At 38.7% G+C, this 25,158-nt stretch overlaps 2 protein-coding genes across 8 annotated transcripts in view; one reads left to right on the forward strand and one right to left on the reverse strand.

Annotated features, from left to right (window-relative positions):
* Window positions 1-25,158, forward strand: part of dnc (dunce) — an 88,365-nt gene that overhangs the window by 27,716 nt on the left and 35,491 nt on the right. The window contains exons 1-2 of one of the 6 annotated variants that reach the window (XM_008199849.3): window positions 13,152-13,316; window positions 20,327-20,489. The exons of 4 other annotated variants lie outside the window; for them this stretch is intronic. In XM_008199849.3, coding sequence (XP_008198071.1) covers window positions 20,371-20,489 — 119 coding nt within the window. In that variant the 5' untranslated portion in view covers window positions 13,152-13,316; window positions 20,327-20,370. Of the gene's footprint in view, window positions 1-13,151; window positions 13,317-20,326; window positions 20,490-22,176; window positions 22,430-25,158 lie in introns of those variants that run through there. One more of the 6 variants, XM_008199850.3, reaches the window with a different exon arrangement.
* The window catches only part of udt (undicht), a 40,491-nt gene continuing 38,734 nt past the window's right edge, over window positions 23,402-25,158 (reverse strand). The window contains exons 9-10 of one of the 2 annotated variants that reach the window (XR_010332907.1): window positions 23,580-23,695; window positions 23,402-23,522 (exon numbers count right to left, since the gene is read on the reverse strand). Coding sequence is in view for 1 of the 2 variants with exons in the window: in XM_064354644.1 (XP_064210714.1) it covers window positions 23,682-23,695 (14 nt within the window). In the remaining variant the exon portion in view is untranslated. Of the gene's footprint in view, window positions 23,696-25,158 lie in introns of both variants that reach the window. The other variant, XM_064354644.1, reaches the window with a different exon arrangement.

Here is a 25,158-nt window from a genome sequence, read left to right on the forward strand (position 1 = left end):
CGACGGGTCGCTGTCGTGTGTATAGGCAAATGGAAAATTTCGACTAGGCAGGGGAAAGTGAACAAATGCTTTGTTCGGAAGGTGATTGGAAATGTCAATAAAGTGTTCTCCATGTGATGTATCTACTGCATTTTTTAAGGTGAAAAAGCTTTATCTCTTGTAAAGTTTTGAGGGAGAAAATAATAAGTAAAAGCTCAAGCGTTATTTGTTGGATTTATTGCCGTCTCATTAAACTTCCAAAATATCCATTAAATTAGTTTACGTAATCAAGTTGAACATGACATCTATAAATACAGAAATATAACTTTCATAACAAGTTTACGAGCCTTCTTATGAACCCTTGTAATAAACGGTATAATTAACTCATTTGTTCCTACATTCAGGAAATTGTGATACATTCACACAGTGTCCACTTCGTTCAACCGGTCAAGATGATTGTGAAGGTGAAAGAAGTGTGAAGAGATTTGTTTGATATTTTTAGATTTCCAAAACTGGAAACGACTCGAACGATTCTCAATCCTCTGCCCTATTAACTTAACTGTAGGCAATAACCAAAATACAATGTAAAACAAACCCTGGGAAATTTTATTCCGAAAAGTATTAATATTACATCATATGAAATGTACAATTCAAACAATGAAAAAAAATGTTTGTGGAATATGAGTTGTATCTGAGTTTTAATCGCTGAAAATATAAACATAACCTGCTGTTTTATTATAATGTGAAATGCAAAGAATTGTTGCTAAAGCTCATAAAGTTGAAGAAGTAAATTTTACGTATGTACTACCTATTCGTAAACTTGCGTTATTTGGGACAAGATTGAGAAAGAATAACTTCTAAACGTTATGAATAAAACTAGGGTGGAATGATACACGAAAATTGATCATTGCTCTAATGTGAAATTATGTTATTCACTTTTATGTCCAGACATGATTATTTAGTATGTACTTAGATTATTATCAACATTCAACAATTTTTGTTGTTTTTTCTGGCTTTTGTGGAGGGTTTTGTTTGTTATCATATGTCAAGGAAGGTAATGAAGTAATTTATTATCTAACATCGAAGAACCAGCTACTATATTGTAAATGCGGTCAGGAATGTCAATAATTGTTGTCAGAATAAAAAAATTGTAGCATCTAACAGCTCATTTATTAAAATAAAACACAAAATTACTGAAGGAAGAGTTGAAGCAAAACTCAACAAAATAATATTTACGTTTTTAAAGGAATCATAGGCACGAAATATCGGGCAAAGCACAAGTAGATGGATGTAGAAAATCTATCGAAAAAAATTCCTATTTAAAAATCGAGAAACCGTGACCATTAGTGCTTCTGTATTTTCATTATTCAAAGAAGAGATTACGAATAAATAGTACGATTAACTGTTTTCAAAACTCCAAATCCTGCTTCTCTCTAAAATCATAAAGCCAGAGATCAAAAAATGCTTTTAGATATTAAGCTTTTTTTGTTAAAATATAACTTGCATTTACTGAATACAAAGTTAATAATAGTTTCGTAATTCCTAAAATTATGGAATTTTGGAGTCAGTATTTATGGGCATACCTCAGCGACAGTAAATAAGATTTAACGATTTCCGCGGACAAACGACGTCCGCAAATATATTGTATTTGCGCATCCTGTATTAAATTTTCGCGTGTATGGGAATGGTCCCGAAAGCGAACACTGTCGCTTAGGCCGATGTGATCGAAGTTCGGTGCGTTTCCTCATTTCCTGTTTTCTCGATCGTCGATCGGACCGAAATTAGTCCGGTTTCCGGTCGACGTTCAAGAACGTTTAATGGACAAAGTTCCGGAACCCCGGGGGAGTCGGCAGCAACGGCCTTACGTCGCCATGTATGCGTGCGTTACATTATTTACTTTGAAAGATTAAGAGCCCCCCGGATAAATCTCCGGCATTTGGTTCTCGTGTGTAGAATTTTTATTAAAGTCGCGATTTGACCTGACCTGACCCAACGCTCTGGATTAGGGCTGTTTATCCAAAAGTTTTATTAATAAATGTCCGATATTATTTCGTGCAACAGTTTGTTTTTCTACAAAAGCGGACGTAATTAAATTTTAGCTTTTATCGTCTAATTTGTTGCCCGTTGTTTAATAAATTCGTTTCGTTCATCACCTGCAGGGCTGTTTTTTGTTTGTTCTGTGTGTCGGTTCGGCGCTAAATTACGAACCAGAGGTGGTTCTTTAATGTTTAATTGCAATGCCGGTTGTTAAAATTTGATACGGCGTGCAAAGACACACAGCCACCACATCATTTCAATATTTCCACCGGGAAGCAATGAGGGGAAAGAAACGCCGAGAATTGGGGTCGGGGGCTCCATTTCATTAGAAAAACGGGACGTGCGGGTTCGGCACAATTGATCAGATGTTTGCTTTTTCACGTAAAATCTGTAAATTTTGACGTTTTTGTTCGATGCTCAGGGATTAATTAGTTTATTTCCGTTTTAATCAACGCCAACAGGTGAATAAACATGGAATAAATCTCTCGGGGACAAAACACTAAATAGTGATTGTGCAAGGTTTGTTCCGATTGTCATGCGGGAAATGATACATCGTCGGGAAAGCGAGAACGTTGTGTCTCACAAAGTTTAATCATGCACAGGGTCCGTTGACAAAATTGTTGGATCTCGACCCATTTATTCCCGCTTGAGCTGAAACAAATGAGCTTTTGTCGCGAGATTTTTATGGTACGGTTGCCTTCCTACATCTTAGAGCCAGGAAATCGTCCATTTCGTAATGGTATAATAAATTTATTGAAATTGACGCGATAATGGTTTTACTAGTTTTTTTCCTAGTGAAATAATTAAGTTGTTAATATGCTGACTCATAAAAGGGGATTGGATCAAATTAAGTGATATTTGCCAAAGAAGCGGCCCATATATGGTGACACTGCCATTAAATAAAAGAACGGTGACGCTATCATTATTGTGCAATTTTATAAAGATGTTCTACAAGTCCAGATGCTGCATTTCCTGAAGTAGAATGTTGAAAATTTGCGGCACAAGATCTGTTGGAAGCGATAATTGATTTTCTGTATAAATTTCCGCCAGTTGCTGACTGTCACAAAATCTGTGGAACTTTTAAACGAGTCATTCAATTAAAACGGACATAAAAACACGATTTCATCTATGTCGTGTACGCCTATAGATGGAAAACAAAGCATCATGAAGCGGTGGGATAAAGATCTTTAATTTTTGTCACGAATTTACTATTGTCGATTAAAATTCATTCGCACGTTTCAATTCAACACGTCATCGAGGAGAGCTTTAAGCTTTTAATCGGATTGAAAATCCCGAGCTTTCGAAGATGACGTCATTTTGTGCATAGACTTGTGTTGAAAACTGGAAACGGTTGCATCCATACAACTAGGAAGTTTAATTAAAACTAATTGTTAATTTGAATCGTGGGTGGCGGGTGGATCTTCAATTAGAAGTTAGATGTTTTAATAGGGAATCGTCTAATTATTTCGAAAGCCGATTCTTCTGAATTAAGTTGATAATAAGTTATTCTTAAAGAGTCGAGGTTTTTTCATCGCTTCTTTTCACTTTCGTCGGGAATTTTTAATTTCCGTCGGTTAACAAAGACATCAGTGACGAAGAGGGCAGACGAAAAATAAGCTCGAAAGCCGTTCAAGTTTCCTAGCAGTGCTTCAGCTAAGTAAGTTCAAAGGAAACCGCCGTGTACTTGCTTCGTTTAATTTCCTAGTGAAATCGCCTGAATAATTCTATTTAAGAATAAGCACACCCTCTGCCATGTGTTCCATTATTTACTTTCGAGATTTGAGGAGCTTCAAAGCCCAACGCAATTAAACAGTTTATTAACTGTTGTTTTTTTTTCAGGTAAGCTTCACGTTCCCGCAACATGAGGGTAAGATTAGGTTAAACCAGTTAACGAGCTTTCTCGGCGAAAGCTCGAATCGTAAAAACCCTTAATTTGGCTTCATTATTATATAAAAACTTATTCACCTGCGTGAAATCGCGTCGTTTTTATCGACTTGACAAAATCTTAATAAAGGCTTCGTTCAAACGCCGCGTCAAATTTGCATAACTTCTGGTTCGTGCCGGAGGAAAATAGTGAAAGGAATTTCCGGATGCGGTATCGAAAATTTGCCTTGCAGATGGACGGCGATGAAAGCTCAAAGAAAACGTTTTATTTGTTTAGGGGTAGACGATGGTCGAAACCGCCTCCGTTTAATACCGAGCTGCCTACTTGATTTCTCGAGTGATATGGAGTCGTCTAATGAGAGACGAAGGGTTTTTGCGACCGGCTAATGGCCGAGAAAATTGAAAATTGTGCCATCCTCTCGCAGTCGTGATTTACTTGTTGCGAGAGCCATTTTTTCGGAAGAAGAGTCATTAAAATTATTCACCAACCCTCGAGATTGCGACTTGATTATTTCGTAACAGGAAGCTCCGACAAAAACTGCGATAAATGACCCGCACTTAATTTGATTGTCATCGCGCTCGTGTTGTTTTATCGTTGCAACACTATACAATAATCGTTACCCCCGCATCATAACAGTTACAAATGCTTCTCTGAAATCCTTCAAGCGGAGGCCATTGTCGGGAATTCAAACGGCCAATTAATTGTGTGAAATGTCACTTATCTATATTCTCGTTTGTATTGTCGGCCATTTAATTGCGATTCGATCTCGAAATTGGAGCTGAAAATCATACTCACCAAGGGTGAATTAAATCCGGGAATTATTCCGGGAGAAGAGCGTCAACGTTTGAAAATCTTCTTTCCGTCAGAATAATTAATATAGCGGCTGTGATTTTTTCTCGTCGTTTTATTCTGATTGTTCCAGTAATATTGGGGTTGTGAGCAACTTTGAGGCCGGAGAAAAATTAATTGGGAAGTTCACCGCTGCGTGACTCTCTCCTATTCTTCTAATTACGTAAAGCGAAGGTTTCTTTTAAATTTTCATTGTCGTTTCTTAGACGTCTATCGATTTTTTGTTTGTCAGTCATAATTGCAGACTCCGGGGCGGTTCAACCGCGTCCGAATCCAGTCTTTAAAAATTCCCGGACTTTTTTCCCTTCCAGTCAAGTGAAGACTTAATGCATTTGCACTTTCCTTAAAAAAATAGTCCGTAGTTGTTTCTTCAGTCACTCCTTCAAACTTTATTTTGTGAATTTGTATTATTTGCAAATTGATTATTTTTCAAAATGTACGGGCTCGAGCCCGAGATTTTCTACTGGGTCACACTTTTTTTTAAACCGCTCGCTTTGAGTTTTAGTTTTGTAGCTTCTATGTTAAAATTCCGAATTGCCAATAATTGACGTTAGAGACTCACTGAAATATCGTTAGGAAACTCTGAATTAGCTGTTACATGGCGAAGCATCTATGTTGCAACAGGTCGCCGTCGGTAACTCAAGATTTATATAGAATTCATTTGAACCGGTTAAGGTCGAATGCACTTTCCGCGGGGACGAAACGGCGAGATTTCTGTAAATTGATTAGTGTCTGCGATTTATCGCAAACAACATCAAATGGCCGATTTAATTGAGCTCTAATAAACCTTTAGAGCAAGTTTGTTTCCAAGACAATAAAGATGGATTAGGGCTTTAGATCTACATTAATTAATTAAATCTCGTAGGTCCTGGAACAGACAACAACCGTTTCGGTTCGATACTTCCTCTGACGCGGTTATAATTAAAAACAATGTGGGAAAAAAATCCGGCGCCTTCGTAAATCGTTATTCAACTGGTTTTCATTCATCGGAAGCGAAGTACAAACAAATCGCATTATGGTAACTCGATAATAAGATTATGTAAACTGCTGTCAAGAATAATAGGCTTGTTGCTGTTTCGACGTCATGACAGGTCGGCAGGAAAGTGCGTTTTGTTAGGTGGTGGTAATCCTGCCGCCTCATTAGGCAATTATGGGTTTAAATTTTTCGATTGTCGTCGCGGATCGATTGTGCTTTTCCAAGTTCCGCAGCTTTCCCGCAAAGTGTCGACCTTACACATTCCCTTCGGCCCTAATATTTGCTCTTATCGACGTTGAGACGTCGCAGCACGAGTGGAATTTTCGTAAAGGGGGTGGACAAGGGCTTCCGGCGGGTGACTTCTTTTCAGGAGAGTCATTACCGGTGCGCTTCTTGCGAATATTTTTCAGATACGTTGTCAACATCGGGTCTGCATCCAATCAGTCATGTGTCCCGCATGAGTTTTACGAAGAGTGTCATACGTGTAACTTCTTTATTGGACCAGTTTTGCGACTGTTTTAGGATTTGCGCTTGCAAGCGACAATTTTTTGTGGGAAAAATATTGTTCGTGTTTGAAATAGAAATTCTCGACTGGCAATTGCTCGCGACAAGTTTTGTTGCCACTGAAATTTATTAGAGTCGGGTGTCAGTTCAATATATGGATTGTTCTGTCTCGGTTTAGTGAATCTCACCGAAATCATCTCAATCATTCTGACACTTTTGGGATATACATCAGTCGTAGCGGCGTCAAAAAAATGTGTTACGCGCTTTAAATTCTGACTTGACACGCTTTAAAATTATTCCCGACGGTAATTTTTTTGTCACTTTTATTAGATTAATTAAACGTGACAGGTGAAATATGAAAATAAAACTCGAATTTAAATAATAAAGGAACCACTGTATCATATCACGAGATAATATCTAAAAACGGTCTTTATCTTTTTCTCTCGTTTTGGTGGCGCTGCAGGGGCGTAGCAGGATAAAGTTTCCGGGGTCTCATTTATTCTTGAGTCACTAGTCATCACAAATACCTTTTCTAATAATTATTAAATTTTTATATCAGTTGACGCGATTTATTTAGCTTGGGTTAATAATTCAATGATCGCTTTTTTGGTCTGTAGGCAAATCTCAAATTAATTCACGGCTCACTCCGGCACTGGGTGGCAGGATTCCCGTATCGGGTTTCCTTGAAGATGCTGAATAAATAACGAGTCCTTGTGAAATTTTAGAATTTTCAGTTTGTTTTCGAAATTAGAGGGACAACCGGAGCGAATTGAGTTGACGCAATAAAATTAGAGTTTCTTTTGAGGAAAGAAGAAAGGGGAATTTTACGCTTTTGAAACCTGTAATCGCCAGAAAAAAATGACAAACACAAAACGATCGTTTGATTGAAGAAGAGGCGATCATTACTCGGCTTGGGCTAGACAATTTAAATTATTAAATCCGACGCTTGTAAATAATGAATCCGCTTTATCGACCGGATCGCCTTAAAAATGTATAACATTAAAGAAAGAAAGGTATCGAATTGGCCCGTGAATCGATATCGCTAATAACCGAAATAATTGAATTATCAAAACCGCCAGACTAGAACTCATTTAATAATTTGAAAGCTATTAATAGCGCGTTCATGAAGTTGTTTGTTAGTCAACAATCGCAGAAGACTTGGACCGTTCCATCAGCATTCATCGACCCGTGCATCTTCATTGCCGGCCCTAAATAATTTATCTTTGAAACTAGCGAAGGAAATTTCGCCCGTTTGTTTGCGTTTAATGGGATTAATTTTGCAACGTCCCGGCTTTTCGCCCTCAAATTAAATCAATTACATGCCACCAGTCGGTTCGAAAACGCGAGAGCATTTCTCGCACTCAGGTACGTGAGTAATTACCCCGAAAAATTCACCTTCCGCTATCTATCCTTGGCCGCGGTCAGAGGTCACGATCGATCCGGACGGCGAACACTCGAACTAACCGAAATTCTGCACTCTTAAGGTGCGCAAACTCGCTCTAGTTTGGCCACCAATGCCGAGATGGCGCCGCGTTACGCGATTCGCATTTGGTGAAAACGGTCAATCGATGGCGCCGATGCGATTAGAAAAATTCGCGCGACGATTATCCTAATCGGTTTGCAACTGCTGACCGATTTGGTTCGCATCTTGCCGGGATTATCGACTTTTCGTATGACGCAACGACCGACCTCTTCCACCACTCCTAGGCCAAACTATGAGCTTTCGAATCGATCGGGATGGAAAAATGTTGATATAAATTAGGGAAGTTGGATAGGGGCCTCGGGACAGTTCTTGTTTCATGAATAGAGGAGAACAGTTCCAAAGGGGCGTAATTGAATTTTTCGTTTTTTAATCAAGATCTTGGGTGAATGGTCTTATTTGGATGACTGCGGCATATTTCAGGATTGTGCGTTGTGCACAATCGGATTTTATGAGAGATTTGGCAAGCGAAACATTGACTTGACGACTTTACAACTCGAAACACATTAATTTAAAAATACATGCTTCGATGGTTTGTTGTGTGTACGTGTTCGGTGTGACGTCAGGGAGTGAATTCCTGCAGATCTGTTTGTGAGGGAAGAGAATCCTGCCGACTGCGCCACTTTGTATTTATCTCGGTCAATCACCCGTGTGTTTTTCAGTCATTGCCCGATTCAGACACTTGTGAGGGAGAAATTAGAAACCTTGGGTTTGAACGGTTCATCAGGTGCGAGACGGGATTAGCTCAGATCTTCGGAATTATTCGTTTCATCAAAGGCGAAATCATAGAAATGCGTTATCTCTTCATTAGAGGAATTTACGACTGGCGGTTAATGATGAAAATACGTGTGTTTGAAAAGTGATAAAGCTCCACAAGGGTCAACCGTAATACGCCTGCAAATTGACATTTACAATTACATTCTGAATGCAGCTATCCCTTGTGTGTATTCTATTTCGGTTTTATGCATCGACTGCGCTTTGTTAATAGTTAGCGACTGCTATTAACTCTAATTCACACTACATGAATTTTTGACGAAATTCGAAAGCCGTCAGAGCGGCTTTCCAATCTTCTTAAAGCCCTACTGCTACTTCAATTATTAATTGGAACGTGTAGAGCGGAGGCTAACTTTTTGCATTTTTCGATACTCTTGGATTCTAATTTTAAGTAAATAGTGTCTTGTATTTCCCAAGGGGAAGCTTTCCGGGAGGGTGGTCGGCTTTGCACAAAAAATAGCTGTTGGTGGATTTTTAACACAAATATTTACTTCCTTGTTCTAATGTTTGTATAGAAAGGGAAGACTTGTTTAGTATTTTGTATGTCTGTGCATGGTTCATAAAACATATTATCCTTATTTTAAAGCCTGGAAAGAACATTTTGTTTGGTCGAATGAAATTAATTTCGGCTCCCCATGTTTGCGTTTTTGGTTCCGCCAATGGAAGGTTTGGTTTCGCAAACTGGTTTCGGGCGAGTTACTTATGCAATGATTATAATTAAATGTTTGCTTCTTGTTGTCAAAATGTTTCGCCAGGTTCCATCAAGATTAATTGGGAACACGAGCTACCATCTGGCCAACTTCCCATGTTGTAAATTACGTCAAAACATCAACCATGGTGACATATTTTCACGTGTTATCGAAAAATAAAAGAGATAACGTCACGGGGACGCGCCCGCGACCTTGAACGTAATAAATCGCATGAACCACCCCGTTTTCGAGATTAGCCGTCACGGAACCGCCGAGGATGATGGGGAGAGGAAATGTAAATTTGTCGGAATGACGGTTCTTCTTTTTAATATCTGACGTTGCGGCTGAGTCGTAGATCTTCTTAAGCGGTACTCTGGGGGTGTTTTCCACGTCGAGCGGCCGCACTAATCGCGCCGTCCTTGGAAGCGGCCTCACCCTTAATTGAATTAGGAGCACGCGAAAGCCTTAAAAAAGGGAACAGAGGCAATAAAATTGAAAGTTATGGCGATAGACGGATGTGTGTTGAAAAGACTCAAGGAGCGATGTGATTTCGATGACTTGTCGCTAATTAAATCTAAGCCGAACGGTGGCTGCGATTTTAATTAAGTCGGGGGCCGGCGTTCGAGCTCCATTAAATGTCCATAAAAGCAAAAATTTACTCAACAATAAAAATTACGCTCCGGTTAACACGATCGCAGAAGGGGATCCTCTCTCTGATCGATGAGCAGCACCGGCTGACCTGGCAGTCTTCTGAAATTCACGATTTGTTGTGGGTGCCGATAATGTATCCGACGACATTATGGCAAAACTAAACTAATTTCGACGTATCGACGAGTTCGCGACAGCGACGATTGATCGCTGGAGGAGGTGGTGGGTGGTGGAGGTTCGAGGATGTCGCTGCAGACGCCGCGCTTTCTCAGCTGTCCCCAGCAGATCACCGTTAACGCCAAGAGGCAGGTACTTCACCCCCGCGGAAAACGATGCATGTTCCGTTTCTATCAACACCAAGTAATCGACGTTAATTAGCCATTTGGAAAAGAGGAGTCCTGCCAGAGCGAAGCTCATCGGAAAACTGAGCATGTTTGCCTTTTATTGGCCGATTGTTACACCATTTCTGTTTTGTTATTGCCTCCCGTTTAGTCTATACCGTTCCGGATATACAACGCCATTTAATGGAGTTTATTGTTGCTTCATTGTTCCAGAAAATACAATTTCACCAAGCCGAAACTCTCAGCTTTTTTTCGAGACATGATCCTGATTATCCTCCAGCAAGCTGTGTTTATTCTGGTTGTGGTTTACCCACACAAACGTGTACCATTATTTTTATTGTGCCACGTTCCCCGCTTGATAAAGCGTAATAATCTAGAACTTTATCGTAAATGTAAATAAATGCATTACTTTTGTTTTATGTTAATTGTAATTTGTTCATTTACATGTTTTCTTACTCCGTGACTAATTGCTGTGGAATAGGTGTGCCAGAGGTGTAATTTTTTTGTTTCGCTGACGCGAAATCGCCACCTTTCTGGAAAATCACAAACAATCTAAATTGTTTATCACTGAAAATATATTTTCATGTTTACTTATTTAAATGCTGTGTGTAGAACCAAGAGTTATTTTTATGATCTTTTGAGATTATTTTGTTGAAAGTATATTTGGATCCAGCTTCATATTTTATGGCCACTTATTTATTGCACATTTATGCGTAATAATAACCAATAAAGAAATAATAAAATGAGAGATTTAATGGTGATAATAAATAACGACATAAATGACTACGTAATTGACTTGTTGGTATATTTGTGACATTATTTGTCCTGAATAAACAATGGAGTAGTAAAAGCGTTTTTAAATAACGTACTTAATTTTCAACAATTATCTACAACTTACTGTTGAGTGAGATTATCTTTTGTACAACTTGTGATTACAACCTATAGACAAAATTAAAAATGAAATAGTAATTTTTTGACGATTTTTCAGGGCTCAAAATGAAAAATTATCTATGAATTTCAAAATAGAGTTTTCTAAACTTTTTACGAGTAGTCACGTAGATCTGTTTAGATTTAGCTATTCTTATACTGGCAATTATTTGCAATTAAATAAGCTGTAAAAGTTATTCGTGAACAATGTTAAACAGAACTATTGCGAAACATTGTTTTATTGGATAGGGTTACATGATCTCTCCTTTAAATATACACGAAATACCTACGTGGTTTGTTCAAATATTAACTCATAATAACCAGAAAATTAATATTCTATTAAAAATTTCAATATTTAGTAGCCAGTTTTTTTAATTTTTCCATTTTAAAATTTTAAGGCATCCGACTTTGATTATGGTGTATTTATAACATTTTCTTACATGCAAAAATTATAAAAATAATTCATAATTACCTTGTTTTGAGTATTGTCAAGTTTGTCTTGATATTATCATTCAAACGATGAGAAACTAAACACGCTCTTACTTATAATAATTCTGATTTAATTTATTATTTAAATCAAACGTAGTATCAAATAATAAGTTTTAAAAGAAAATAAGTAAATAATTGAATCTTACAATTTTTTTTCTTTGGATTTAATGTGGATATTCGTACGCGAAATATTTTTGTGTGTAATTAAAGGCTTAAAGAAATAAATATATCTCGGTAATAAGTGTCTTTTTATATACTTTCCATATAAAAAATGTTCAAATTTGGATTTGCATAAAGGTGCGATCTCATCAGACCTTGACAAAAAATAATCCGTGTAATTTTGACCCAACATAAGATATGTTTGACCATTGTTATTGTGTGGATATAATTTACATTTGAAACATGAAGTAAACAATTCCGAAATGAAAACACTCGTCGTTACCGAACACTTTCCTTCACGGTATAATATTCAACACAAATACGGACTTGTCAGTTTTAAAGTTCGAAGCAAACGACAAAGTTTGTTTCGCAAAGTCTAAAAGGACAAGAATTTATTTTCTTCTTTGGCTAAAGTAATACTAATCAAAGTCAACAGATCGATAATTTGATGTTTTATCTTCTGTCAGAAGTGGAAATAGTTTTGTTTTTATCCACTTTCTAGGTCTAACATTTTTAGTATGGAACAAACTTAAAAAAATATATTGTTTATTTTCGGCGGTAAAGAAAAGGAATATCTAAATAATGGTTTATTAAAACTCCGTTGTGAAATCTTATTTGGAATTTACACATTTCGCTGCTTTTCGGTGAAAGGAGCAAAAGGATTTTTTCGGTTGAAACATCCGGTTTTCGTAGATATTAAAGATTTTCTATTTCATGCGACTTTGTGAAAGACTCTTGAAATATGCTGTTTGTCGCCACCTTCACCCTGCACCACATCCTCTGAAAATCCGTGTTCGGGACGCCCGTCGAGCCGCCGACGCGCCTTGCAGTCTGAACCCGACGCGTGTGCGACCAAGTTTGCCTTTCTGCTTTCTTTCTCATCAGCGCTGTTCAATTACGTGATCCTGTTGAATATTTTACGGCAAAAGTCTTAAGCATCTTTCCGTTATTTTCTTAATGCATCTCGTGAAAAGGAGCCCGTATTTATCTTATGCAAATTAAAGCCGACGTTATTTCCATAAAGTTGCGTTAAAACTTGGCCACTTTTTCAACTGTCTTATGGTAATTTCGACGCCTTGACGGAAACCATCCGCGTCGGGTTATGGTTCGAATCTCGCGCTCTCGCCGGACTCCAAATCTGGTTAATAATTAAGCGCGTTAATAAATTAATGAAGTCATTCGCTGATCCCGTCACGCAGGATAATAGATAGATCGAGAGGCGTCGGAAAATCGGCGTTAATCGTGTTTACCGTTTTAATTAAAAATCCACTCGATCGCGGCATCGCAGGCGATTTTTTCGTCGCGTTTGGGTGTTTTTGGAGTCGGTTTTTGTGTTTTTCTTGTGCGAAGCGCCGTCTGATCGGAGTTTGGCGGAAGTGTTCGCCGGTTTTCGCGGGACTGCTGGAATGACACATTGTGTTGATTCAGTATAGTGCGGTCGGGTTGCTTTGAACACCGTGTGCGAATATGCGAATGTTCTCAAAATAACACGTGAGGTTGTGGCTGTTGGGGCACTGGACGGGAATTTTTTTGGGCCCCTGATGACGTCCGCATAGGATTATTGACCGCCGAGGAAAAAGTAAAAAATTGCTTGGCAAAAAGTTGCGCTTCGGCTTGATACTTTGTCTTGTGTTTGCTTTTTTAAAGAAAATTTTACAAGTTTAATGGATTTTGTTGCGGCCCTTGAGGCAATAAAGATTTTGTCTCAAGGTTTCTTTTTGGAATTTTCTCTTGCAAAAGATGTTATCGTCGAAGACAAAATTTAATTAGAATGGGCAGGAGGGACGTACTTATTTATCTAAATAGGTAATCTAATTCGGCTTAATTGTGGTCTAATGGATACAACCGGTTTAATTGTTTTGTTTGGATTTTTTAGCCGAGATCAGGATCCATCTCGTAATTAAAATCGCTAAACCCATCAAGGACGCTTTAGATAAAATATTTTCGATGTTATTTGAGAAGAGTGCGTTTACACGTCGTTTCGAATCGCTTGCTATACTAGTGTGTATACTATGCGATCTAATCTGATCGTCCTTGAGAAATTTCGTAATCCGAGTTTTATTAACAAACCTATTTATTATACATGATATGATAATAAAACTAAGCAATTCTTATGTAAAGCAATACCGTCAAGGGATACGGAATGTATCGAAGGATTAACTTGTTCAAGTTGGGTCAATAAACGACAATTATCTAGGAGCGGGCCGGAAAACCTTGGATTTTCTGATCGATGTTTAATATAAAGTAGATCGGCGATTTATCAGATATGCATGGAAGTGTGTAAAATGACCATTTTACACGAACCGGGATTACTGGAAAATGGAAGAATTTTTTATCCTCAGACTTTCCTTTGATGATCCATCTCAATTTTTATTTTGAGTTTTGTTTGCAAATTGCGTGCGGCCCGACTCGAATCTAGTTTCCATATTTATTACGACGTTCTATTTTAAATTGTAGCACAAAGCTTTGAAAATATAACCTGCGTATATCTGTATTGTAATGACGAAGCGAAAATAGCGATGGATACTCGATAAACCTAGCAGAATAACTATTAACCACGATCAACGTTTCTGATAGCTTTAATTTAATGGTAAAGTTCCGTGCTGAATAAATCTGACAAGATAAAAATGATGAACACCACTGGAAAAAATGATTTACCGGGTGGCCAGAAAAAAGCGATCCTGCAAGTCCTACTCCTCACATCTCTGGAACCCTTGGAGATGACGATTTCAGTTCTTATTTTTCTAAGTTTAGTTTTTATTTCGTATTAATTAACTTTATTGTATTAGAATAGCACTAACGTAGATTTCTGAATTTTTATGATCTGTTGCAGTTAAAGATCTAATGCAACTAGGACTTTCGCTAGCCGTTAGCCGTTTCTATCTTTTTAAAGTCTTTCTAAAGTAATTATTTGCACAGTTACATATTTTTAATTTGGCAGGAATATTTTTTGTGTTATGCCTCAGGAGGCAAAAAATGGAATAACAACCTCAATGCGTTCCGGAGATTCGTGGATTAATCCAGGATTGGTTTTTTTCAGCCTCCCGGTACAAAAAATTGATGATTAAAGAAGCAGCGTCCGTGATGTTGAATAATTTAGATTAATTTCATTTAAACGTAGGTTTAATGATCGTGTTTATGTAAATTATTAACAGTACAATGCTAATTGTAATTATCGGTTTAGCGCCGATACTCAAATTGGTGATTATTGTTTGATACAGTTTCAGCAAAATAATTAAAAAGTCGCGCATGAAAAATGTGTAATTGAGTTAATGGTTTCGAACCGACAATCAAAAATTAAATCTGCACCGATCTTTACGTCATGCGGGTTATTTGGAGTAATTGATTGAATTCGTGGCGAAATATGGGCGTAAAGAAAAGTTTACGTAGTGAATTTTTTAGAACATTACGTAAGTGGTCAAGGTCGTCAAAATCGAATTTGTTCCATGTACGGATGATGAATGAAAGCAGTGGCGTGCCGCATCAAAAATCGTGCTGTGTTCAAAGAGGCGGTCTTTAAGCTCGATCCTTTAGAGAGACGATGTTGTTTTGATGGGGGTGAATTTTTAATAAACGCTTATAATCCCGCTCCGGTAATTCGCGAGAACATCATTAATAATATAAGAAAAGATCGTCTCGGGGGATGTTTTGCGTCGTCGTTGATCGATAGATTTTCGTCATATATAATTGGATGGCTCCATGTTTTGTAATTTTACATGGTCCCGGGGGTGCGTCGTAATCCTTCAATATGAAATCCATCGTTCCTTCGAAGAAGATTAGTGTGGAGATGGGGTGGCCTAGATACTCGCGGTAAACAGGTCAGGATTTTCCCCGATAAGATCGGGAACGATTTGGCGTGTTTATAAGCGAGCACGTGATTAATCGTCGAGTTTTTTTCTCTGTTTGTGCAAATTTAACAGTCGATTGTGTGATGGCGTGCCGGAGAAAATATCGCTCGTTTCGATTTATTACAACATTTTTTTACACACTCGAGAAATAAATAGAGTTAATTGCTCGTTACGTCAATGGTTGTCTCGTTCGGGCCACGAAATGTCACTTCCATATCGTTTTAAGGGGAAGGTAATTGGACGTGTGCGCTGTTTTTCGTTTTTCTTTCTGGCGTTGATGAGGGATGTGGCTAAACGACTCTCTCGACTGACGTCAGTGGATAATTTAAAAATGTTAATTGGCCAATTAGGGATTTTTTAAGATTCCAAGGTCTGCGGTTCCGGCACAATTTGAATTATTTTCATTAATTGGACGGGGAACAATTACAAAAGTTGCGACTAGCTCGCAGGATTCGAGGGGTTCCTGCAGGAATCCATTGTGATAATATTTTTTCGACGGAACATTTGCTTCGGGATTGATTTCCGCTTTCGCTGCTCTAAATTTCGTTGAGATAGGACTGTGCGGTTTGCGGATTTGCTTTTCACACTTTTTCGAAGCAACAAAATCACGCTTTTCCTGAAATCTTCGAAATAACGAAACTTGTTCTGTGCCAAGCATAATTTGCTTGGCACCTTCTGGAAGCCATAATTTTTCCCGTAATATTGCGGATTTTCGAAAATACGGATCCACCTGCTCTGCACAAAAAATAAACGTCCTTAACAGTTGCGTCAATAAGCCATTTATAAAAAATAAAATAAATATTGCAGATATAAATCAAAATATAATGAGAAAACATCATAACTCTGAAGGCCATGCTGTCAAATCACACAACTTTTTTTATATAAAATTTCCTATTAACGAGTATTTTGCATAAATTATGGCGTATTTGCTGAAAAAACATCATTTGAATCTCTGGACTAACACAAATAAATAAAGCGCATTTGTCGCAATTAATTATATTAATGATAGTGCATAAATCCGAATTTATGGGCGCACGTTTTGGAAAAATCGAGAATTGGAGTTAATTGCGTGCATTAGGAAAGACAAATTTACTTCGTAAACAAAGGGAGCATCAATGCGGACTAATATTTGAGTTCGGAAATTTGTCCATTTTTCGAAGGGTTGCAACAAACTGGATAAATTAGTGAAAGTTTTGTGCAAAGTTTGGAATGAAGAAATCGCGTGGAGTGGGATAATTAAAATTCGGTTTATCGATGCCATTGTGAGCTATAATGCGACTGTTGATTGATTTGCGTGGGTTAATGAGTTTACACTACCGAAAATATATGTCATTGACTTTATTTTTTCTTGGGGTTTGGCATGAGGTCTACGTTCAACTGGTGATGTTGCCTCGACACCCCTAATAAGATAAATCAAACCGTCGTGACCTAGCCATGTTAACTCACCCCCTCAGGAGTAACGTTTGCCAAATGCAATGTTTACCCCAGAAATTGATCCGAATCGGAACACCTGGTGGCATTCAAACATCGCGCGATTGATCGTACCATTATCAAGACCCTGACCTTTCTCCCTAACGTAATGTCAGTTTTGCGCCCTCATCCGTGCGTGCGTTAGCAGCGAAAGAAAAAGCAATTTAATTAAAACAGTAACGGAAGTAAAGCTTTGTCGGCGAAACTTGTGTCACATGCGGTCTGGAGCAAAACGCACACGAATATATTTTATATGTACGTACGCAACACATACAAGAATCGCCCGCTTTATTGGATCACGTTATTCAACGGGATTACTCTACAGTATCCATTGTTCACGAGAGCAAAGTTAATTACTTTGTGAGCGAGGTATACCTGGGCTCGAGACGCTCCGAGCACACGCTTACTTTGCCTACTTGGGTTATTAAGGGGTTAAATAATGGATGAGGAACAGGTGGCGATGGAATTTTGGAAAAAACACACATTTTCAAGCACAAACGTGCGATTTTTTCTGGTTTATGCACGATCTTTCGACAAACCTGCATCGTAAAAGTATTTTTAAAATCCCAAATTACACCTGTTGGCAGTTTCGACAGAATTTTCAACACTGAGACGTTAATTCCGTGATAAGTTACGCAACGCCGCGCCGTGTATTAATTTCAAAGTCGCCTCTATTAAATGTTATGCATACAAATACAGACGTCACTTGTATAACTTCACTGACATCACATTAGCCGTGCATAATATAATTGCATTATTTACGTTATCGATCCGATTCGGATCTAACAGAACCGATCCGAATTTAATTTATTCATGAAAAGTGGTACAGTTCGGAAATTGGTATTTTTTGGACGTGAAATCAACCGTATGATAACGTTCCGTCAGCTGTGACGGCAATCCGATTTACAGTCCCGTCTATAATAAAACCGCGATTTTATTACAGCGAACCCCATATTGTAACAGCCACCGGAATCGCTTACTTGCCGGAAAAATTACCCGAAAAGTGGCACGTCATTTTTATTTTATTTTTTTAATTGAGCCAGGCGGTGATTCCCCGCCCTGTATATATTTATATTCGCGTATTATTCCGGTCATGCCCTCCGCCCAGGGAACGACTACGTGTTTGAAATTTTCCGATTTGAATTAGTCTCGTCTCGATCGAGTCGTGACGTGACGTTCCGGAATTGACAAAGAGATGCACGCTATTTTTTAAAAGAGGGAGATTTGGCAAAGCAAATAATCCGGAAATGCTTGATGGCCCAACGCTGCGCATATAATTTGTGATGACAATAATGAGCACACAGCTGGCCGGTGTCGTCGCAGGAATTCATTCATTGTTTCCTGGCTAACACCGTGTGTTTGTTATTTTGAGTTTTCGTCGTAATTCGGTTCGGGATTCGCCACGGTTATGTAAAAGTGGTGAGGTTTTTGGCGGATCGAAGCGCCGCCCGCCCGCCCGCCGGAGTCGAATCCGGGTAATGGAAGAGTTTGGAAGTCCGGTCCGGGTCATCCAATAGCGAACGTATTTCGAGGTCAGGGAGAATTTTTTGGTCGTCGAATTCTCGTAAGGTCTGAGGTTAAAAGGTCGCCAAAAGGCCGATTTCCTTTCCATTACCGGCGATGGTAATTGCATTGAAATGTTTTTAAACTTTAATGAATGAATACAAAGTGGAATTGTTAAATTAATTATAATTTTATGTTACATTTTTAATTAAAGCGAGTGGTTGTGTTGTATTTTCTTTCGGATATTGGGGCTGTTCTACAATGTTGATTCTGTATTTCAAAGGAATAAGAATCTGGGCGTTGAATTTCAAACGATCCACTGTAGATGCTAAGATCAATATTTATTTAATGTTATTCTTGACGAAAATAAACGATTTGCCTAATTTCCATCTATTATTTGGCCAAGTTTCAAAACGGTTTTAATGGTATATGGGTTGTCCAAGATTTGTCAGATTTTTATGATTTGGCTCACGTCCAAAAATCATTTGCTTGTGCTGAAAATGGTAATCGACAACTCGCCATAAAATTAACAAAGAGATCCAAGTGTTATGAATCGGTCGATGACTGTCACCGCATTCCAGGTTTTTTGCTTTTTCTGCAGTAATTGTTTTTTAATTAATTTCCTGAATAATTGTTTACCATCGTAAAGCTAGCTTGAATTATACAACCAACTCTGCGCTGCTGTGATATAGAAGTTGTATACGTAGTTGCGCATTTACTCGGATTATTTCATGAATACATTCCTCCCTGTCAAAACAAATCTTAATTACCAAAGCAGTAAGTTGTGAAAAGCTGAAATGAGCTACTTTCAGTGCAGAAAATGAGATCGAATATGACATGTTCGAGCGAGCTTGAATCGTATTGAATTAAACATTTTGCGAAATTTTTCTTCGGTGAATGGGTTTGTTAGGTGTCTTATGCCAGTGGATGACAGCGACAAACCGTTATGATTAACGTGCTGTATCGAATCGTTCGCTTTTTAAAAATTACATTTTCATCACGACGTTGACGAGGAAAAATCCTCACCTTGCGAAAATAAATTGAACGTTGATATTTTCTGGCATTTATATCAGAGAACGGTTCCAAAGTTGTAATCCGAGGAGTTAAACGCGGATTTAACGTCAACGAATTTTTCAAATATTATAATAATGAAAGACGACTCGCGAGAAATATGAAATATGTGCGGCGATGTCGCATTTCTGCCAAAAACACACCAAGCGATGATTAACCTGTCAAGTGCCGGTCTCTTAGTAAAGTCGAAGCCGCGCATCGAATTTTTAATAAATCTGAAATGTGGAGAAAAAATCTAAATATACCGGGACCGCGAAGGTCGGAGTCATTTATAAAAAATATCACATGTAATGAATCAAAAGTTCACATCTCATTAAATAAAAGATTTAAATGGAAGTAATATTTATTGAAATTCCTCCTCCTCTCGTGTTGTGGGAGGGGCGTAAAGGCCGAAAATCGTTTATATAGCCGCCACCGGAGTTTCAGTTCGGTTCCAGAACGCATCGTGTTTTTATCACACCGACCACAATTAGGTAGCTATCAAACTCATCCGGCAAAAACCGCCCTCCCTTTCTCACTAATCGAATCAGCCGCAACAAAATAGCGTCGAATAACTAGTTTAATGCCGCCGTCCCAGCTTTTAGGCGAGCTTTTTTCCAAACACAAAAACGCAAAATTTATTACTTGCAGATGACAAAGTGTTGAGACGAAACGTTTGCTTTTATTTTTCATTGTGTTTACGAGGGATGATTTGTAGGAGGGCCGCGCCGCTATGTGCCCGGCCAGCGGCGTACGTGTGACATGATGAGCGGGGAACTTCGCGTCCCCGAACTGCGGCTGGGGCCGCCGGAAGGTGGTAGCCAACTTTTGGTACCGCCGTCTCCGTCGGCCCCTCGTCGAAGGCACAGCTGGATCTGTGGGTGAGTATACCCCAGGAAGTAGTGACAATGCACTACCTCCCGGACTAGGCGGAGGTTGGCCGCTTTAAATACTAGTCAATGGCATAAATCGTGCTTATCGCCGATAAGCACACTCCTCTTTCGCCACAGATAGGCAACTTTCGGCTCCAGTGCGCATTTATCGCACGTATCGAGAAACTCGACGTCAAAGGTAGAAACTGAAAACTTCCCGATACACTTTTTTCAGCTGGTTAGACAACGTCATCGCCGCGGCTACAACTCGAATCAATTTTAGTTCTTGTCTTCCTGCTTTGTCGAGCGAATAAATTCATCAGCAACTTTTTCACCAACATAACAAACTATCGCCTACTCGCTGAAAAATGAACGTCGGCTGAAAGCTGTCATTTATCAAGCTCTATTCAGCACTTCCGACCAACAATAACAATTTATCCCGGAGCGGACGACATATTTTTGCGTTACGTGGGTACATATAGCGACGAGATTTGATGTCCTTTGTCGTCGGGAAACGTATTAATTGCGGGTATCGATCGCTGAAAAAAGAAATTATCGCAGCAGGGTGAGTCAGCATGAGCATGACACTGCCGAAAATCCGGGTTGTGCAGCTGCAACCCGATCCCGAGTCCGAATCGATCTCCCGGAGCTCTCCGGAGTTACGTAACATCGCCGGTCTGGAGGATTCGTTGCGATATATGAAACGGGTCACAAACAAAAAATAGAAGAATTTAAATTATCTCTGATAACACCCGGAGTTTATTATTGAATGGCCGGTGTGATAAAAATTATATACCGGAATGCGACCGGCAGATAACAAATTTCGTTTTTGAAGCCTGTTGCGTAAATTGTTGGTTTTGTCCTTTTTTGAGTTCCTTTCGCTGTGTGTTGTTGGCGTTTTTTCTGGCGACGTGCCATTTTTAAAACGCTTTTAAAAAGCCGTTTGCGGTGGATTATTGCTGATAATAAGGCTCTAATATGTCATACTAAAACAGTCGTAAACATCTCGGGATTCTTGGCTAAAACACGATTGATTTGACGGGAACGGAAATGCGTACATTGGGCGACATCGGATTTCTTCATTAGTATCATCTCAGTTATTGCTATTCGATATTCCATTAGCGTAATAAATTGAATTACAAGCACAAGTTTTATTTTAAATTCGCGAAGCTTTCCCGATCCGCGCTACTCTTTTAAAAGCTCTCGAGTCTTCCGAAAACATTTCGGTGTAGCTTTTAAGGCACCAGCCCGATATGAATTTTTAATGTTTTTACGTTAATGACGACATTTGGTCGCTCTCAGAAAACAAAGTCAGAAACTTTGCGTGAATCATACGCAGCTATACAATCTGTCTCCAAATTTCGCCTCATGAACGAGCGCCGGTTATACCCTTGAGAACTGAGCTTCCTTGAATTTTTTAAAGAAATTTGTGGATGAAAAATCTCTGTACTAAAATTAACCCGCGCTTCGGTTCCTGATACTTGCGGGTGATGAGTGTCGGTAATAAAGACCAGTCTATTTCTCATATTTCTGTGGCGTAAAGATTCTCTCTGTTGCCAACAGCCAATGATGGCACTTTGTCAACTATTCTCACACTGACACAAATCGAGATGTGCGGTTTTGCACCGTTTTTCGGTTTTTTTGCCGCTCTCGCAGGGTGACACCGATTATTTTTCTATTTCGAACCGGAGTCGCGTTCGGACATTCAGTTTATGACAAATGTTGTCGAAAACGTTTTCTTTGGGGAAGTTTTTTCCGCGTAACCGTCGCGAGGACGCCAGTGCGAAAATGTGTCAACATTCAAGAGTCGCCAAGACAGTGTAAACGATCACGATGTCGGCTCATCAGTATCGAAAGAAGCACAATGACGATTTCGCCGCGTTTGAACAAAGGGTTTTGCGGCGGCGACGGGGGTGGACGGTGGTGGTCGGACCCGAACTGCACAGAGGGTAATTTTTCTCTGCGGTGCGATCTAATTGCGTCCGGAGTTTGGGGAAAACGATGAATTATTCATACGGGCACTTGTTCCATAACGGTTTAATGTGGAAGTACAATTTTTAGTGTGTAAACGCGTCGGCTGCTTGTCATAGCCGCTGAAACAACATTTTTAAAAAAACAAATCGAAAGCGAGCCTCTCGGTGGATAAATATTGTTTTAAGGGCAATTAGCAGGGTAATTGGGAAAGCAAACTGGGGGCTGCTGCGCCCTTTTTTACTAAATCAACATGGAGTAGACAAAGTCAGTTGTTGTTTGCTCCCGACACTGTTTATTTATTAGGGCCCTTTTGTTGCGCCGGAAATTAATTGTGTTTTCTTTCCTTTTCAGGTAAGTCCATATTTTGACTTGGCCTAGGCTGGTAAGTTACGTAAAGTTATTAATTTCAATAGTGGGTGTTATTTCAAAATTGTTTGAGATCGTGCCAGACTTTGTAAGTGAGCCTGTAACGTTACTGAAAATTCGAGCGCGCTCTGACGGGGAGTAGTTAAACTTGGCTGAAAATTCCTGAAACTTGTGTTTCAGAACTTGGAGCTTTGATCGTTTCGGGGCGCGCATGTCGAAAATCATCCTTTATTGTCCCGATGCGGGAAATGTAAATTTTGAACGTTTCTCACTTTTTCCCCGATTTCCATTTATTCTTGCGTTAATTTATTCAATGAATCTGAATTCAATCCGCAGCGTTCTGTGCCGTTGTTAAAGATGTATGCATGAGCGAACAGGTGCGTATTGTAGAATATTCTGAGCGAGTTGTCACTAAAACTCCCTCGATTAATTAGATAGCTCCAATAGGGGCATCGATATTTGTTTATCTATTATTGCTACCAATAGAGAGGCTTTATTACTGTGTTCATTTACCTGTTGTAACGTGTTTAAGGGATGAGTGATGTTTATTGTGGTAAAGGGATTGGAAATAAGCACACTGGTTCGCAACCCACGTTTATAAGCAAAATTGTCATCTGTGTAAAAACTGGGAGCCTAATCTTGCTTTAGATTTAATTTTTGGGTCCGAAATTTCCTCATCGATGATGGTAATCACGTAGCCACCTGAAATTCTGATTAGTTTCCTGAATCCGGATTTGTGAACTTCGAAATGTTGTCCACCTATTTATCTCGTGGAAATCCTCTTCTAATTAGTTGACGCCATCGAAATTTCCATTTGCTAGGTTCTGTGGTGTTGCTGCAGCAGCACGGCAAATGCAAACTTCATATGAATGCGTCTGTAAATTAAATTGTGCTTTAATAAAATAGATTAAAAATTCTTTGCTCGAGGGAATCAATGACTGACGTCACACCTGCATACACTCCTGCACTCTACTCGCTCGTTAAAAAGCGAAACGTTGCTATTTTTACGTCGTCATAAACTGCATGTTGCTTCCCTGAAACGTCCAGGGAGGACTTAAGAGACTTTGAATTTTTGTCGAACTTTCTATTATATCGCCGGACTTCCAACTCCATTTTCTATCAGATAAATTCGCAATAAATTACTCCAGAGAATCCGGTCTGAAATCCTGAAACTTCCAGGACGCGAACACGTTATTAGACGACCCGGGTAAACTGTATAACGATTGAAACAACTTTGATTTCTGTTTCTTCCCTTGTCTTTTTTCTAATTAATACACCTCGAAGAGCGGCTTGTTGCGAATAAACAGCTTTTAATTAAATTTAATTCAAGTGACGAGGGGCCCGATCTTTATTTAATCAATCTCTAATTAGATTATTTTATATTTATTTCTCATCCGTGGCGGCCCGAAATGTGACGTTTTTCATTCGAATTCAAGACAAGGGTCTTGAGCTCCCGGGACCATCTTAATAAAGATGAATGTACTCAGGACGATTATGTTGTTTGTATGCTTTCTTCTTTGTTAGCTTTTGTGAGTCATTAAGTAATTGTGCAAGGTTCCGACTTAGATTTTTACCGTTTTCTGAATGAATTTACACAAGGACTACGCTCTTGACGTCATAAACTCTCAACTAGGTATATAATTAATTAATTACACTTTAATTTTATTTTCGAGTGGCTTTTCCCGCGACAACTGATATTTTAGAGCTTACAAAGCTGCCTGCCTCGTTCATCTCATTTTCTAGTGTAATTAGTTAAGGTAATAATGTTTGCCGTACGTACTGATTGTAAGGATACCACTTTGTTTCCGTTCATATATGAAATATTACGAGATAAAAGCTAATGAAGTTTGTTTGAAATTGAGCTAATTTCATTTTCGAAACTAAATTTTCAACCGAGCTAAGATGAAAGGCCACGGTTGATCAATATGAAGTATGCTAGATTTTCATTTACGGGGTAAATTAATTTAATCCATCATTTGGATAATCTAATCTGATGCGGGATTAATTTTATTGTTGTTGTAAATTATACATAATTTACCCATGGGTCTGAGTATTAACATTTTAATTAATCAGGGAATGTTAATTTTTGATGTTCTTAAATTGGGTTGTATCAACTTTATGACACCGCTGCTGCATACCCGTTAAATGGTTTATTGTGAGTGTAATTACATTAATTGTTTTGCTACGCATATATTAAAGGAGATAATATTTATTTTCCATTTATTTTAATTAGCCATTGTGCAATATGCGCTAATTTGTGTTAATGTCGTATTGATATGCTGGAAAAATGAAATAAAATAGTCATGGTTCGAACGTCATCAAAAAATATGACCAGGGC

Source organism: Tribolium castaneum, chromosome 2 (assembly GCF_031307605.1).
Source record: "Tribolium castaneum strain GA2 chromosome 2, icTriCast1.1, whole genome shotgun sequence".
NCBI lineage: Eukaryota > Metazoa > Arthropoda > Insecta > Coleoptera > Tenebrionidae > Tribolium > Tribolium castaneum.